Below are 14,504 nucleotides of genomic sequence, written 5' to 3'. Positions count from 1 at the left end.
TTAACTTTGATTGTTTTTTTAAATGGATTAAATTGATACGAATGTGGAATTTGCAATATGATGTTTGATGGGCTTTTCTTGAGTTTTGAACCGAGCGAGCAACTTAGCTGTGGAGACAGGAAGCTTGCGGGTCTGCAGCACACCCCCATCTGGACAACAGACGCTGGTTAGAAACTTTTGGTGAGATGTGGGTGTCTGTGTCTCAATCAGCGTTTTTAGTATTTAAAAAAACAGGATCATCATCGTCATCAAGATGTCAAAATCCTAACTCCATTGCCCCAAGAGTCCGCGGCCAGTGTGGTCCAGATGGCGCTGAGCTGGAGGTCCAAAGCTTCCTGTCTCCAAGTGGCTTGTCCAGCTCACCAGTTAACTTGTTTTACATCTGTTCTGAAGATCCATTTATTTTCCGAAAGGAAGGCAGTCTGTTTATTGAAAGTGTGAAGTAGCCACTTTAGGAATGAGGACCATTCACCTCCCAGCCACAGGGCTGCTGGAAAGGGTACAGAGATTTATTCTGGGTGCGCTCAGCGCCTGCAGAAATCAGGATTTGCCTGGTGCAGTTTAACTTGTTTTCTGACTCACAATGCTTCAAATGCAGCGCCGAAGGAAGCGGCGGAGGATTTGCTACTGTCCTTAACTCGGCCCCCAGACACCAATTCAAATTGAAACGATCCGACTGAGGGACAAATCCTGTGATTAAAGAAGATGTTGGTTCACAGTTCCATGATCAGATAGCGGTGCTGAGCGGGGTGTGGAATAAGGACTGTGTTCGATATTTGTTGAAGGGACAGACCTTCACTGAACTCAGCTGTTAGGGAGCAAATTAATATCGATGTGGTGCCTTATCTTCATAGATCACCCAGCTCAAAATTGAAAACAACCCATTTGCCAAGGGATTTAGAGGGGGAGATGACAGTGACCTTCGCGTATCTCGTTTACAGAGGTACGTTATGCAGCAAACATGCAGGTACTACATTTTATTTACGTTGTTGCTGAAATCTTTGTATTTTAATTTCATTATCTTTCTAAAGTTCGTTTTCTACAGGTTTCCCTCTTCTATCAATCGCATCATGCCATTTTTTGGGTCAGGTGTCTTCCTGGACTCCTGCTACTCTTCCAGAATCGAGTAGGTGCCAGAGAGAGAGGGAGTAGTCCTGATTTCTCAATGAGAAATGCCATTTTTACGCGTTCAGTTTTCAATCTGAAAATTGAATTGAAACCGAAGGAATTTTCAAAGGGGGCCATTGATAAAATGTGGGAATGGGCCAAAACGCGGCAGATAGCTTTCGTAAAAGTGCCATATACATTTATTTGCAGAACAGCTTGGTGTTGTTGAATTACAGCTTCGCAAGGATGTGAGAAACAAGTTTCTCCAACCCTTTTCATTTCATCCCTTTTCCTTCTCCCGGGTGCCAAATCTAACCTTGCTCATTAATAGGTTGTAACAGAATCCTAGCTTTTATGACAAGTATAGAATGTAACAGAAATACAAACAGAACGTGCTGGAAAAGGGCAGCAGGTCTGGCAGCATCTGTGGGGAAGCAGAATTAACAGAGTCCAATGTGACTCTTTGGAATAATACTTCACACTATATACTTCCAGAATATAACCCTCCTGCGGTAATGACAAACCTATATCCAGGCTTTATAAGTTCCCAGTTAGAATACTGCAGTATTGGGGTTCGCATTATAGGAGGGGTATTGAGACCCCGAGAGCGATCTATTAGAATATTTCCATGTACGAGGCAATTCCAATGGGTCAAAACCCTCGCTAACAGCACTGTGGGCGTACCTACACCACATGGACCGCAGCGGCTCAAGAAGGTAGCTCACTACCAACTTCTCAAGAGCAATTAGGGATGGACAATAAATACTGACCGAGCCAGCAATACCCACATCCCATAAATTAATTTTTAAAAAACATTTGAAACATTTTCTTTACAATTGCATATTATGGGGCAAAATGCTAGAAGTGTAAAACATTATGAAAGAACGGTAAACTGTATTCTGCTGTAAAACTCTGTGACTGAGGCTCTGTTTTCAGCGAAAGTCTAGAATAAGAGGCCAGTGAGAAAAAAATAATTGTCAGTAAACTGGGCAGTTCAGGGTGAATGGTTGAGGCAAGAAGTATCAACACGCAAGGTTTGATTGACAGGTGGAGTAAAGGAGGATGAAGGGTGAGAGAATAAAGGAGAAGGGTTAAAAAGAACAGAACAGGACAATGTGATTGGAGTAATTTGCTCTATTGAAGATCGAACACCAACACAAACGGGTTTGGTCAAATTACCTGTTTTCCTTGTTGTAACTTCAATGCATTTTATGTAAATGTCATAGAATTTACAGTGCAGGAGGAGGCCATTCAGCCCATCCAATCTGCACCGCCCCGTGGAAAGAGCACCCTCCGCCCCTCTGCCCACACCAGTGTTCATAAGAGTTACATGTGTCAAGGTGCCTCTGTGAAGGATCAATCTCGGTTTCAGCCCAGGTGTCTACATTTCATTAAAAATGTTGTGTCCAGACTTCGAATTCTAGAATGGAAATGAGGCCTTTCGGCCTGTCGAGTCCACACTTTCTCTCTGCAAGAGCAATGCGACTAGTCCCACTCCCCAGCCCTTTGTCCGCAACCCTGCACATTTTTATCTTCAGGAGTTTGCCGAGTTGACTTTTGAATCTGCCTCTATCATCCTCCCAGGCAACGCATTTCAGATCCTAAAATGTCGCCTTTGGTCCTTTTGCTAATCGCCTGAAATCAGCATCTCCTGGCTCCCCACCCCTCTGCCAAAAGGAAGCAGTTTCTCTCTATCCATTCTGTCTAGACCCCTATCAAATATCCTCTTAACTGTCTCTAAGGAGAACAACTCCTTCTCCAGTCTGTTCTCAAGCTGAAGTCCCTAATTTCTGAAACAATTCTGGCAAACCTTCATTACATCTACCCGAAAGCTTTCACGTCCTTTCTAATATGTAGCGCCCAAAAATTGAACACAACATATTCCAGTTGAGGTGCAAACAATGTTTTGCAAACATCTGCCAGAAATTCCTAGCTTTTGGACGCGACGATGTATCTATTTCTCTAGCGCAGGGTCCCGGATGTCTTGTTAACCACTTTCTTTCAACCTGCCTGGTCACTTCCCCGCGTCCCCTATGGAATTGAAGCCTTGGGCTTCATGTTTCCTTTCCTAATTTTTCCTGCCAAAGCTTCATATATCCTCTTCATGAGATTCCATCTGGCTGCCAATTCCACCGACCGGTCTATGTAATCGATCACTATCCTCCTCAGAGTTCACAATACACCAAGTTCTGTAAATATTGAAATCGTGCCAGCTAATTGAACGTATAGATGTCTGTCAGTAAAAGCAGCGGTCTTGGTACAAACCCGTGGGAAACGCCCCAGGACATCTTCCTCCAGCCTCGACTTCCTATCCAACAATCTGTCTGTGCAGAGTCTGCACATCCTCCCCGTGTGTGCGTGGGTTTCCTCCGGGTGCTCCGGTTTCCTCCCACAGTCCAAAGATGTGCGGGTTAGGTGGATTGGCCATGCTAAATTGCCCATAGTGTCCAAAATTGCCCTTGGTGTGGGGTGGGGTTGCTGGGTTATGGGGATAGGGTGGAGGTGTGGACCTTGGGTAGGGTGCTCTTTCCAAGAGCCGGTGCAGACTCGATGGGCTGAATGGCCTCCTTCTGCACTGTAAATTCTATGATAATCTATGATAATCTTCCTTCCTTTCCTCACATTTATGTGTCAACGTTTTTGATTGAAATGTCTCTGTGCACAGTTATAATGGAAACTCTCAATGTAAACGTGGTGCACTGTGATTACTCTTGCCCATCAGGGGCAATACTTTGGTACCTCAGTCATGTATCTCAGAAGTGCTCAGTATGTCCGGCACTGTTTATTTGGTATATTCTGGGCGCCCTGTGTGTAATGTTACAGGAGATCAACTCCGTGCAAATACAAATTTCTTCCCTTGTCTTTTCTTTGTTTCTTGCTTTGCAGAGAATATCCAGTGATTTCAAAAAGCATTGTTAGGCAAAGACTCATTTCGAACCATGGTCAGTTGACCCCGAAAATGGAAGGGAACCCCCCTCACGGGGCTCAGGGTCACCAGCACTACCCGTTCGACAACAACGGACCTATTCAGTTAACTGCATCGGGGGCCCAGGATCTGTCACTCAACCCCTTTACAGCGCAGAGAGATTCGGGGCTAATCTATCACTGTTTTAAACCAAGAGGTAACTGGCGGCAAGATTTAAAGTGCGTATTGAGAAATGGTTGATGATATATGAGGCTGCAGTAAAGAGTTAAGGATGGCAATGACACAATGATTAATGCCTTCGAAGAGATTCAAAAAGTTCCCTCTATTTGTGAAGTTTTTTTTAAAGCACACATTGGGCACTGGCACACACTCCTCCCCCCCCCCCCCCCCCCCCGCCCCCTCTCCTTACTCTCTGTTACTGCTAACATTCTCTCTTCCTTGACTGCAAACAGAAAGGCAGGCTGTTCTGTTACCCCCAATGATGGGATGTACTGCCGGCCAGTAGCTGCTAAATCAGATTACAAGGACGATCTTGCGGTCAAAAGCGAAAGTTCTTTCTATCTGATCGGTTCCAATGTTATGATACAGCTGAACACATTGCAAAAAAAACCTCTGTCAGCAGAATGTGCAGATCCGGTTATGATTTAACCTTCTGCCATCTGTTTGCTGTTCATCAATATGGCAAATATTTGTTCTATTCGTCGCTGTTTTGATTTTTACTCCCACTATCCGGTGGGTGGACCAATCATGGTATTCTGGAGATCAGAAACATTAACTCTTTGCTGGGTTTTTCAGGCATGTTCTGTTTTTCCTTCGCATTTCCAGCATCCGCAGTAATCTGCTTTTATTGTGTTGAGGTCGTGCGAATAGGAAGGTAACGTGTAGCCTGAAGCTATAGGACTCGTGTTAGTATTTATTATTGTACTAAATCAACAGAAGGCGACCATTCGGCCCATCGAGTCTGCCCACCCTATCCCCGTAACCCCACCTGAACTTCTTGGACACTAAGGGCAATTTATCGTGGCCAATCCCCCTGAACCTGCACATCTTTGGACTGTGGGAGGAAACCCAGGCAGACGGGGAGAAAGTGCAAACTCCACACAGTCACCCAAGGCCTGAATTAGACCCGGGTCCCTGGAGCTGTGAGGCAGCAGTGCTAACCACCCTTGTTGAATACTTTTGCTGTGTACTTTTTAAAAATACAGGTTTTGGTGTGGAGCTTTACAGAAAATGGCCCGAATCGCAGACCTATCAAATTTCTAGTCATTCATTTTATGACTGCGAAATGGGCGGGGTCAAATGCGTTGGTCTCCACACTTCTGTCGGTTCCGGGGTCCTGCCAAACAAGGGCCCACCTCCCATAACTCAGAAATCCTACCCAAAATTTACATCTAGAAGTGTTATCCATTATCAAACTATATGCAGACATTCTGTAAACTATACATCGCGCAGTGTACAGTATACCTGGCACACGGTAGTTATGGAGCAATGATAAAGTGTAAGAATATTACCAACGAGAGGTGACTCCAGCACATGGAGCGCTCACAATGGAACATTTCCGAAATCACAGCCTCTTTTCCTATTGCGGATGGTCAAAGCAGAGGGGCTTGATTTACTGCGAAGTATTGTTCCACTTGCTGCCGGTTGCTGGAAATGCAAAAATCGCAGATCACCCCCGTGCTACCGATGAACATTATTTATTAAAACTATAAATCTTGCATCACCTGTAGGTTGTGTAAAATAGATAGATATCACGCCACGTGTTTGCATCTGAAAGGTTAATAGTTTGTTGCACACCGGCCTGTGTGTCTGCAGTTAACTTGCTGACATTAATGGAAAATGTAATCTGACTGTGGTGAGGATGGGAGGAATGACAGAGATAAGGTAAATGAGGAGAGCTGCTTGATCCTGTCAGGGAATGTGACCCTTAAATACAAGTACCGCGGGAGCCTGGGGAAGTGCAAGGGCAGGGTCTGGCAGCAGACTGTCAGTAAGTAACAGCTCAGACTGAGAAACATTCCTTGTGTTGATCGACGCTAAGAAGTTTGTTTTTTATAACTGTACAGTAGTGGTATTTTTGTAACGGGCAGCTGATACGACCCCCTGAATTCTCGTTGGACTCGCTGTTTCTAGATGCACAAGATAACGGGCGTCAATAAATTACTGAAACTTCCAGATTTTCCTTTGAAACAATAGATCACCGTAAGCCGATGTAATCATCAGCTTGGATAGCAGCATTTTACTGACAAATAGCCGGTTTCTTTAACAAAAACAATTACTTTTGTTTCCCACACTTTGCTGCTATTACATTCAGGGTTCAAATCAAATCATGTTCCACAATTGTCAGCGGGCAGAGCAGGGCGGGTCACACTGGCTCTTATGCCAGGGAGCTCTGTGCCTTCCCAACCGGCTGGCAGGCGATCACAGCCCAGCCACTCACCACTCAGCCCTGGTCCACACCAAAGTTGTCCAATTAGATTTCGATGCAGGTCAAACCTTTTGCAGTTGCAGAGACAGGTACCAAATTATTTGTCGAAGAATATTTTTAAAAATCAAAGAGGAAAAAAAGGAAGGAAAGAAATGGAAACAATCAATATCACGGGAGAAAAAGTGCCAGGAAATGCAATGAGATTGACAAGCCCCCCGGACGTGACCACAAAGCAGGTTTCCAGTGACACTGGGTCCCGAGAGCCGGCCATTTGCTGTCCTTTGGAAGGAGAATGCAGGACAGAACGGCCTTGCAGGTGGAAATGGGTGGTCATTGAGAGACACTCCGCGAGAACAGCAGCATAGGAGGTAACAAGAGGCAGGCGGCCTTTCGCATTCCATTGAAGCGTCCCGGGTGACGAGAAACCGACAACTGCACGATGTGGGGGTAAATGCAGCGGCCCTCCGGCTGCGATGCCACACCCTGCCGAACAGCAATGTGGTTTACTTTGCCTTCCTCAGTTAGTGAGGAATGACAACCCGCGGTCTATCGAGTGACACCCAAACCCATAGCTGAAAGTGCAACGTTAACACAACTCAGTATTGAAGAACTGGCAACAATGAACTGCATCAATTCGCCACAAGTGGCGAGAGTATTGGACAAGACTGGTTTACACTGAGAAACTCGTTTGCTTGGAGTCTCTCACCAACATCTCACCCAACAGGAGGGTTTTTGTGACAGGGAGGGGTCCCGGGTAAATGTGCTTCTTCTCCCCCCTCCCCCCTTGCTTTTGAGCAGGGACATTTGAGACTTCCCTTCAACTCAATACAATCTTAAATTGGGATCTTGCTGGTCAGTGTTCCTGGCAATCTTAAACTGGGATCTTGCTGATCAATGTCCCTGGCAATCTTAAACTGGGATCTTGCTGATCAATGTCCCTGGCAATCTCAAACTGGGATCTTCCTGGTCAGTGTTCCTGGCAATCTTAAACTGGGATCTTCCTGGTCAGTGTTCCTGGCAATCTTAAACTGGGAACTTCCTGGTCAGTGTTCCTGGCAATCTTAAACTGGGATCTTCCTGATCAATGTTCCTGGCAATCTTAAACTGGGATCTTACTGATCAATGTTCCTGACAATCTTAAACTGGGATCTTCCTGATCAATGTTCCTGGCAATCTTAAACTGGGATCTTGCTGATCAATGTTCCTGGCAATCTTAAACTGGGGTCTTCCTGCTCAATGTTCCTGGCAATCTTAAACTGGGATCTTGCTGGTCAATGTTCCCAGCAATCTTAAACTGGGATCTTCCTGATCAATGTTCCTGGCAATCTTAAACAGGGATCTTCCTGGTCAGTGTTCCTGGCAATCTTAAACAGGGATTTTCCTTAGCCAAGTTCCGCACACATGAGTGCGGCCTCAACCGGGACCTGGGATTCATGTTGTATTACATTCATCCCCCACATCTGGCCTGGGTTGAGAAATCCTACCAACTGTCCTGGCTTGAGACAATTCATACCTCTTTAACCTGGGGTTACCCCTATCTCTGGATCTGTAAACACTTAATTAACTGCAAATGCTCGCATTCTAAGCATTGTCTTGCATCTTTGAATTTGTCTATATATATGTTTCTGGAACATACCTCTTCATTCACCTGAAGAAGTGCTCCGAAACCTAGTGTTTGAAACAAACCTGTTGGACTTTAACCTGGTGTTGTAAGACTTCTCACTGGGATCTTCGTGGTCAGTGTTCCTGGCAATCTTAAACTGGGATCTACCTGGTCAGTGTTCCTGGCAATCTTAAACTGGGATCTTGCAGGTCAGTGTTCCTGGCAGTCTTAAACTGGGATCTTCCTGATCAATGTTCCTGGCAATCCTTAAACTGGAATCTTGCTGATCAATGTTCCTGGCAATCTTAAACTGGGATTTTGCTGGTCAATGTTCCTGGCAATCTTAAACTGGGATCTTCGTGGTCAGTGTTCCTGGCAATCTTAAACCGCGATCTTCCTGGTCAGTGTTCCTGGCAATTTTAAACTGGGATCTTCCTGATCAATGTTCCTGGCAATCCTTAAACTGGAATCTTGCTGATCAATGTTTCTGGCAATCTTAAACTGGGATTTTGCTGGTCAATGTTCCTGGCAATCTTAAACTGGGATCTTCGTGGTCAGTGTTCCTGGCAATCGTAAACCGCGATCTTGCTGGTCAGTGTTCCTGGCAATTTTAAACTGGGATCTTGCTGATCAATGTTCCTGGCAACCTTAAACTGGGATCTTCCTAGTCAGTGTGCCTGGCAATCTTAAACTGGGATCTTCCTGGTCAGTGTTCCTGGCAATCTTAAACAGGGATCTTGCTGATCAATGTTCCTGGCAACCTTAATCTGGGATCTTCCTCGTCAGTGTTCCTGGCAATCTTAAACTGGAATCTTCCTGGTCAGTGTTCCTGGCAATCTTAAACTGGGATCTTGTTGGTCAATGTTCCTGGCAATCTTAAACTCGGATCGTCCTGATCAATGTTCCTGGCAATCTTAAACTGGGATCTTGCTGGTCAGTGTTCCTGGCAATCTTAAACTGGGATCTTCCTGGTCAGTGTTCCTGGCAATCTTAAACTGGGATCTTGCTGATCAATGTTCCTGGCAATTTTAATCTGGGATCTTGCTGATCAATGCTCCTGGGAATCTTAAACTCGGATCTTGCTGGTCAGTGTTCCTGGCAATCTTAAACTAGGATTTTCCTGGTCAGTGTTCCTGGCAAACTTAAACTGGGATTTTCCTGGTCAGGTAGTTCTGTTCAGCGCTAGGTAAGATCCTTAGCGAATCTTCCAAATGTCTGACTGTATTTTATCTCCACTCATCTCCAAATCTTCTGTAAATGTTTTCCTGATTGAGAGAATGGGTGCACGTCCCAAGGCTTTTGGGGTACACGGGAGTGCTGAGGGGGGACAATCCCCCCCCCCCAATTCTTTCCAACATGTGTGGATCTCTCCACCTCGATGTAGAATTCGGTAGTTGGGGAAGGGAGAGGAAAGGACAGGGGGCCACAGATTGTCAGAGTGTGATCAGGAGGCAGTGCTCCTGCTGAATCCTTCCTCCAGGCACGTTTAAGATTGGCGTTATTGGAATCCTTTGGACGAAGTTACACGGCGATGTCCACTAAAAGGCAAACACTGAACTATTTAAAGCACCTTGTATCATTTCCGATTACACTCACACTTCCCAATCCTCGCCTCCCAATTGTAGTTTGTGTGTGTTTTTTTCAGGTTCTAACTATAAACACTCATTGATAATTAGTTCTCATTGTGCAAGAGAACTGCAATCGGTAGATTAAGGCGTGGAGATTACAGATTGCATTGCCCGAATGCATTTTACCCCATTCATTGTGATTCTTCAGATATTATAGAATCAAAATGAGGCCATTCGGCTCACCATGCCTGTCCTGGCTCTTTGAAAGAACTATCGAATTAATCGCACCTGCTCTTTCCACGTGAAAAGGATCAGAAATGCAGGGTCGAGTATAAATCCAGTTTCCATTTCAAGGTTATCATTGAATCTGCTTCCACCGCCCTTTCAAGCAGTTCATTTCATCATAAATCTTCTTCTTAGACAGTCCCTCGGAGTCGAGCAGAATTTACTTCCACACTGAAGATGAGTTCTCAAATGACTGGGGAGTACAACGCGCAGTCTCTGTCACAGGTGGGGCAGATGGGGTTGGAGGAACGGGTGGGTGGGGTGTCCGGGTTGCCACGCACTCCTTTCACTTTGAGAGTGACCTTGAAACGTTTCCTCTGCCCTTCTGAGGCTCGCTTGTTGTATCCATGCTCTGAGTCGAGTGCTTGTTTCGGGAGTCTGGTGTCAGGAATGGGCCATTTGGCCAACCCAGCAGAGCTGACCCACCCTGGTCAATGCTTCAATGCTGCGGATGTTGTCCTGACTGAGATCACTGACATTGGTGTGTCTATCCTGCCAATGGAATTGCGCGATCTTATAGAGGATATGGAGATATTTTCACAGATCTACCTGGACCTTCATTTTACTATGTGTGTCACACTCTGATCTCTATCTCAAGCTCAATTGTTTCCAAAATAAAAACAGAAAGTGCTGGAAAAACAGACCAGGCAGCACCTGTGAAGTGAAACAGAGTTAACATATAAAGTCCAATATGATGCTTCTTGGAATTAAAAAGTTCTGAAGGAGTCATAATGGACTGGAGACATTAACTCTGTTTCCCTTTCCACAGATGCTGCCAGACCTGCTGTGCTTTTTCAGCACTTACTGCTTTTATTTCAGATCTCCAGAACATACATTATTGTGCTTTTACTCAATTGTTTCTGGTTCTTCGGCTACATTCTGGATCTCAGGCTTGATGATGCCTTTAATAAATTATTCCTCCCCCTTGCTTTACAGAGAACAATTTGCACATTTGTCCCAGAATTGTGTGCTAGGTTTCTGCTGGCGTTTGACACCGTTGTTTATATATTAGAGGACAATTCATAGTTCGATACTCAGCAAAAGTGCCTTAATGTTTGGTTACAGTGGCACTAGCTGATGATCATTGTATGTTATGCAATGGGGGAGGGGATCAAGAAGAAGAAGAATTTATATACACTCTCTAGTGGGACAAATTACATTAAATATAATTAAATCTCAAGGAATTTTTGGATTGGAGATCAGAAAACATTCAAAATCCTAGGTGTACCAAACACGCTGAAATTAAATGTTTGTTAGTAGTGTGTTACAATATAAAATATTCAGAATCAGGCAGTTTCTGGCTGAACTATCTAATAGCCACCATTCAAAATGTATAGAACCACTCCAGCACAGTATAATAAGCACATACTTAGAAAGGTCATCATGATTCCCTTCACAGTTACAGTGTTTGAAATACCCAATACCCCTAACCTCCACCTTCACGTGGCTTCTTTCAGTACTTATCTTGGTTACAGGAGGAAGACTTGAGGATGTGTCATTGGGTTACATCAGAGGCAAGAACATCTGATGGATTGAAGGAATGTTTATTCATTGAGGAAACCGCCTAATCGCCAAAAAATGAGAGCAGGGAAATAGGGAGATGGACAGATGTTTATAACATGAAACAAAAAAACGAATCGGCAAACACGTTTTGTGTTGTCGTTAGTGGAACCAAAGGTGAAGAATGTTTTCAGTGGGTTGCTGCCATTGTTAACCATTAACTCTGCCTGGTGGTGCGGAAAGGAGTGTAACAGTCATTTAGAATTTTCCATAGGATGGACAACAATGACACGCTTTTTTGTTTGTCTTCTTTCAGAAGCCCATGGCCACCCAGATCTGTCCTGCAAACGTCCCTTTCTCGAAGCCCCTGCTTCTATTGCCGAAGAACACTTCTTCCGTCCGCCACCATATGACCAGCAGGTGATGAGTCCATCCTATCGGAACGAGGCGGATCTAAGGGACGCCTGCATGTTTTCCACCCCTGGGAGTGATGTGCCCGGAGGAGCGGCCGCCGAGGAACATCCTCCTCAAACATTAAACTGCAACATGTGGGCTTCTGTGCCGCCGTATGGTAACTGCAGCGTTCAGACCATGGAGACCGTTCCCTATCAGCATTTCTCCGCACACTTCACCACCACAGCCATGCTGCCCCACCTCTCCACCATTCCAGCGCAGAGTTCCCAGCCTCCTTGCGATTCACAGTTCAGTGGCTACCATTCCCCACCTCAGCACCAGGTTAGACAACGGGTACCCATTTCTTCCTGTTCCCCACGAGACAGAATTCCTCTCTCGCCACACGAGAGAGTGCCGCCTTCCCCTCACGCTCAGAACGCTCGGGACTTCCTTTTCTCGCAGAGCCTATCTTTACCGAGAGAGCTACCGAGCCAGTACCATTCCGGGCTGGCTCCACCTGTGACAAACTGGGCAGACAGTTGACTCGGACTGATGTAGCCAAACAGTTTTAGTAAGACGGATGCAGAAACGGTTCGGGTTTTCTAACGTTGGGCAGGTAGATTTCAGAGTGCAAAAGCTTCGAATTTGCTTCAATTAGATTCCCTCCCCTTGACTCTGCTGAATCAGAGATACCCAATTGTTGTCTTCAAGAATACTCCTCGAAGAACACTTCCGCTTTTCACTACTTATTTCAGATTGTGTGATTCTTGCTCAATGTTGAGTTGATGGAACAAACTGTAAAATATGTCTTAAGTAAACTAAGAAAGACATAATGGCAATGCTGCAGTACTCTCCAGTTGTGAAGTTTCGCGTGGCTAGACCGGGAAATCAATGCATTCTGCACATCCTTGTATGCATAATGGACGGCGCGAAAAGACAAAGTATTTTGTGCTTCTATCCAATAGTGGAATATATAAAGAACAGTATCATATTTTAAAATCATCTATCTATGAATAATTTTGATGACTGTGAATTCAGTGGCTGGAGCTGAAATTATTTTTAAATGTTTCTTCCTCTGACCAACCCCCCTCCCCCATTTGCCCCCTCCCCTCCATTCGCCTCTCCGCCCCCTCCCCTCATTCTCCCCTCTCCCATTCTCTCCCCCCCCCCCCCCCCATTCTGCTGTTTTATTCCTTTGGCGTCACGCTTCATTCTGTAGAGTGTGGCCAGAGAACTGTTGCCAACCTGCCTGCCCCTGCGGCCCGAGGGAGGTGCAAACCCCGCCTTTATTAAGGCAGCTTTGCTTGTCAATTTGCTCTTCCTCGTTTGGGAAAGGGATGACTTTAACCCAGCACCTTCCATTGGTTGACCCTGGTTGATGTCTGTGGGCCCGCCGTGTGCAGGATCACTGGGGAGAACCAAAGTTCATACATTGTGTATGGTGCAGTGTATCAGTGAATGAACCCACCGCACTGCCAGAAGCACCAACTTGTAATTATTATTATTTTTATTTGTTATTTAATCTTTTCAAAAGTGTCCAGTTACTGAATAATGCCAAATATATATTTGTTTGCTTAATTACCCATGTAAGCTAGCCATTTTCGTGTGCATAATTTGACACAACTATCTATACAGCCGTTTACATGAAGTTTCTAATAGGAAAACTCGCTTGTTTGCAAACTTGGGTAATCAATTGTTTGCAGTGTAAAACCTGTGTAAAGGCGATTTTCAATTATGCAGAGAACATCGAACAAAATAAGTATTCATCCAATTGTGCACTGTAAGTGAATCAATTTGGTAAACAATTGTGCCTCAAAAATTAAACACTTTTAGAGAAAGATTTCAGAAACCCCACCCTAAACTCAAGACCGTTTCTGAATCTTTGCAACATTTCAGAGGCCCCATACCAGCGACCTTCTGCGCTTTAATTGGCGACACAGATTAGGCCTTAACCCCACTGCTCCCCTGTACAGTCGGCTGGCAATCAACGCTCCAACTGTGGGCGTTCATTAAACCTCTTAATTCTATTTTCAACGTTTGCTATCCAGTGCATGTTCTTGACCATCTCCCCCCCCCCCCACCCAATATCGTGCAGCACAACATAGTCTTCTAGGTCAAGAAACGTGAATCTTCTTGGCACTTTCGGGAGAAGAAAAAAATCCCCTTGCGCTGGAGTGGCAAAGCTGTAAATAGATCATTTATATATAAATATATATATTACAATTTCACTAAACGTCGCAGAGATCTATGCAAAATGTCATTTCTTTGTGACGCAGTGCATTGTTTCAACCGATAGGGTGAATAGATAATCTTCTACTCGCTCTGTGATCTGAGCAAGGAAATCTAAAAGATGTAATTGTCTGCTGGGCTCAGACCTGACTCTCTCCCCCCTCCATTCACCTGTATGCAACTGCAGCTCCTCCAACAAACAGATACCAGGAGACTACCGAGAAGGGGGGGGGGGGGGGGGGGGGGAACATAGCAATAAATCTATATCCTCATAGTGAAATAAGAGGCTTAATTTATTCTGCAAGTATTAAACTGGTCTGAAAAATATAATTGCAGCGCAAAGCCGCTCAAGCTACTGGCGCCAATTCTTCCATTCTGCTCCTTGCATTGCGCCAAATGGATGTTTGGTGAAATAGTTTATGTTTTGCTCTTCGTGCAACCCGCGCCGCACTGCATGTTAAAATG

The 14,504-nt window shown here is 45.0% G+C and overlaps 1 protein-coding gene across 1 annotated transcript in view; it reads left to right on the top strand.

Moving 5' to 3' along the window:
• tbx4 (T-box transcription factor 4) overlaps positions 1 to 12,861 on the top strand; it is a 159,623-nt gene extending 146,762 nt beyond the window's left edge. Inside the window, exons 6-8 of the mRNA XM_072470230.1 lie at positions 855 to 967; positions 3,994 to 4,229; positions 11,734 to 12,861. Coding sequence (XP_072326331.1) covers positions 855 to 967; positions 3,994 to 4,229; positions 11,734 to 12,353 — 969 coding nt within the window. The 3' untranslated portion in view covers positions 12,354 to 12,861. The remainder of the gene's footprint in view (positions 1 to 854; positions 968 to 3,993; positions 4,230 to 11,733) is intronic.
• The last annotated feature ends 1,643 nt before the right edge of the window (positions 12,862 to 14,504 follow it).

This window comes from Scyliorhinus torazame, chromosome 12, assembly GCF_047496885.1.
Source record: "Scyliorhinus torazame isolate Kashiwa2021f chromosome 12, sScyTor2.1, whole genome shotgun sequence".
In the NCBI taxonomy this organism is placed as follows: Eukaryota; Metazoa; Chordata; class Chondrichthyes; order Carcharhiniformes; family Scyliorhinidae; genus Scyliorhinus; species Scyliorhinus torazame.
This window is presented reverse-complemented; position numbering and strand designations above follow the sequence as displayed.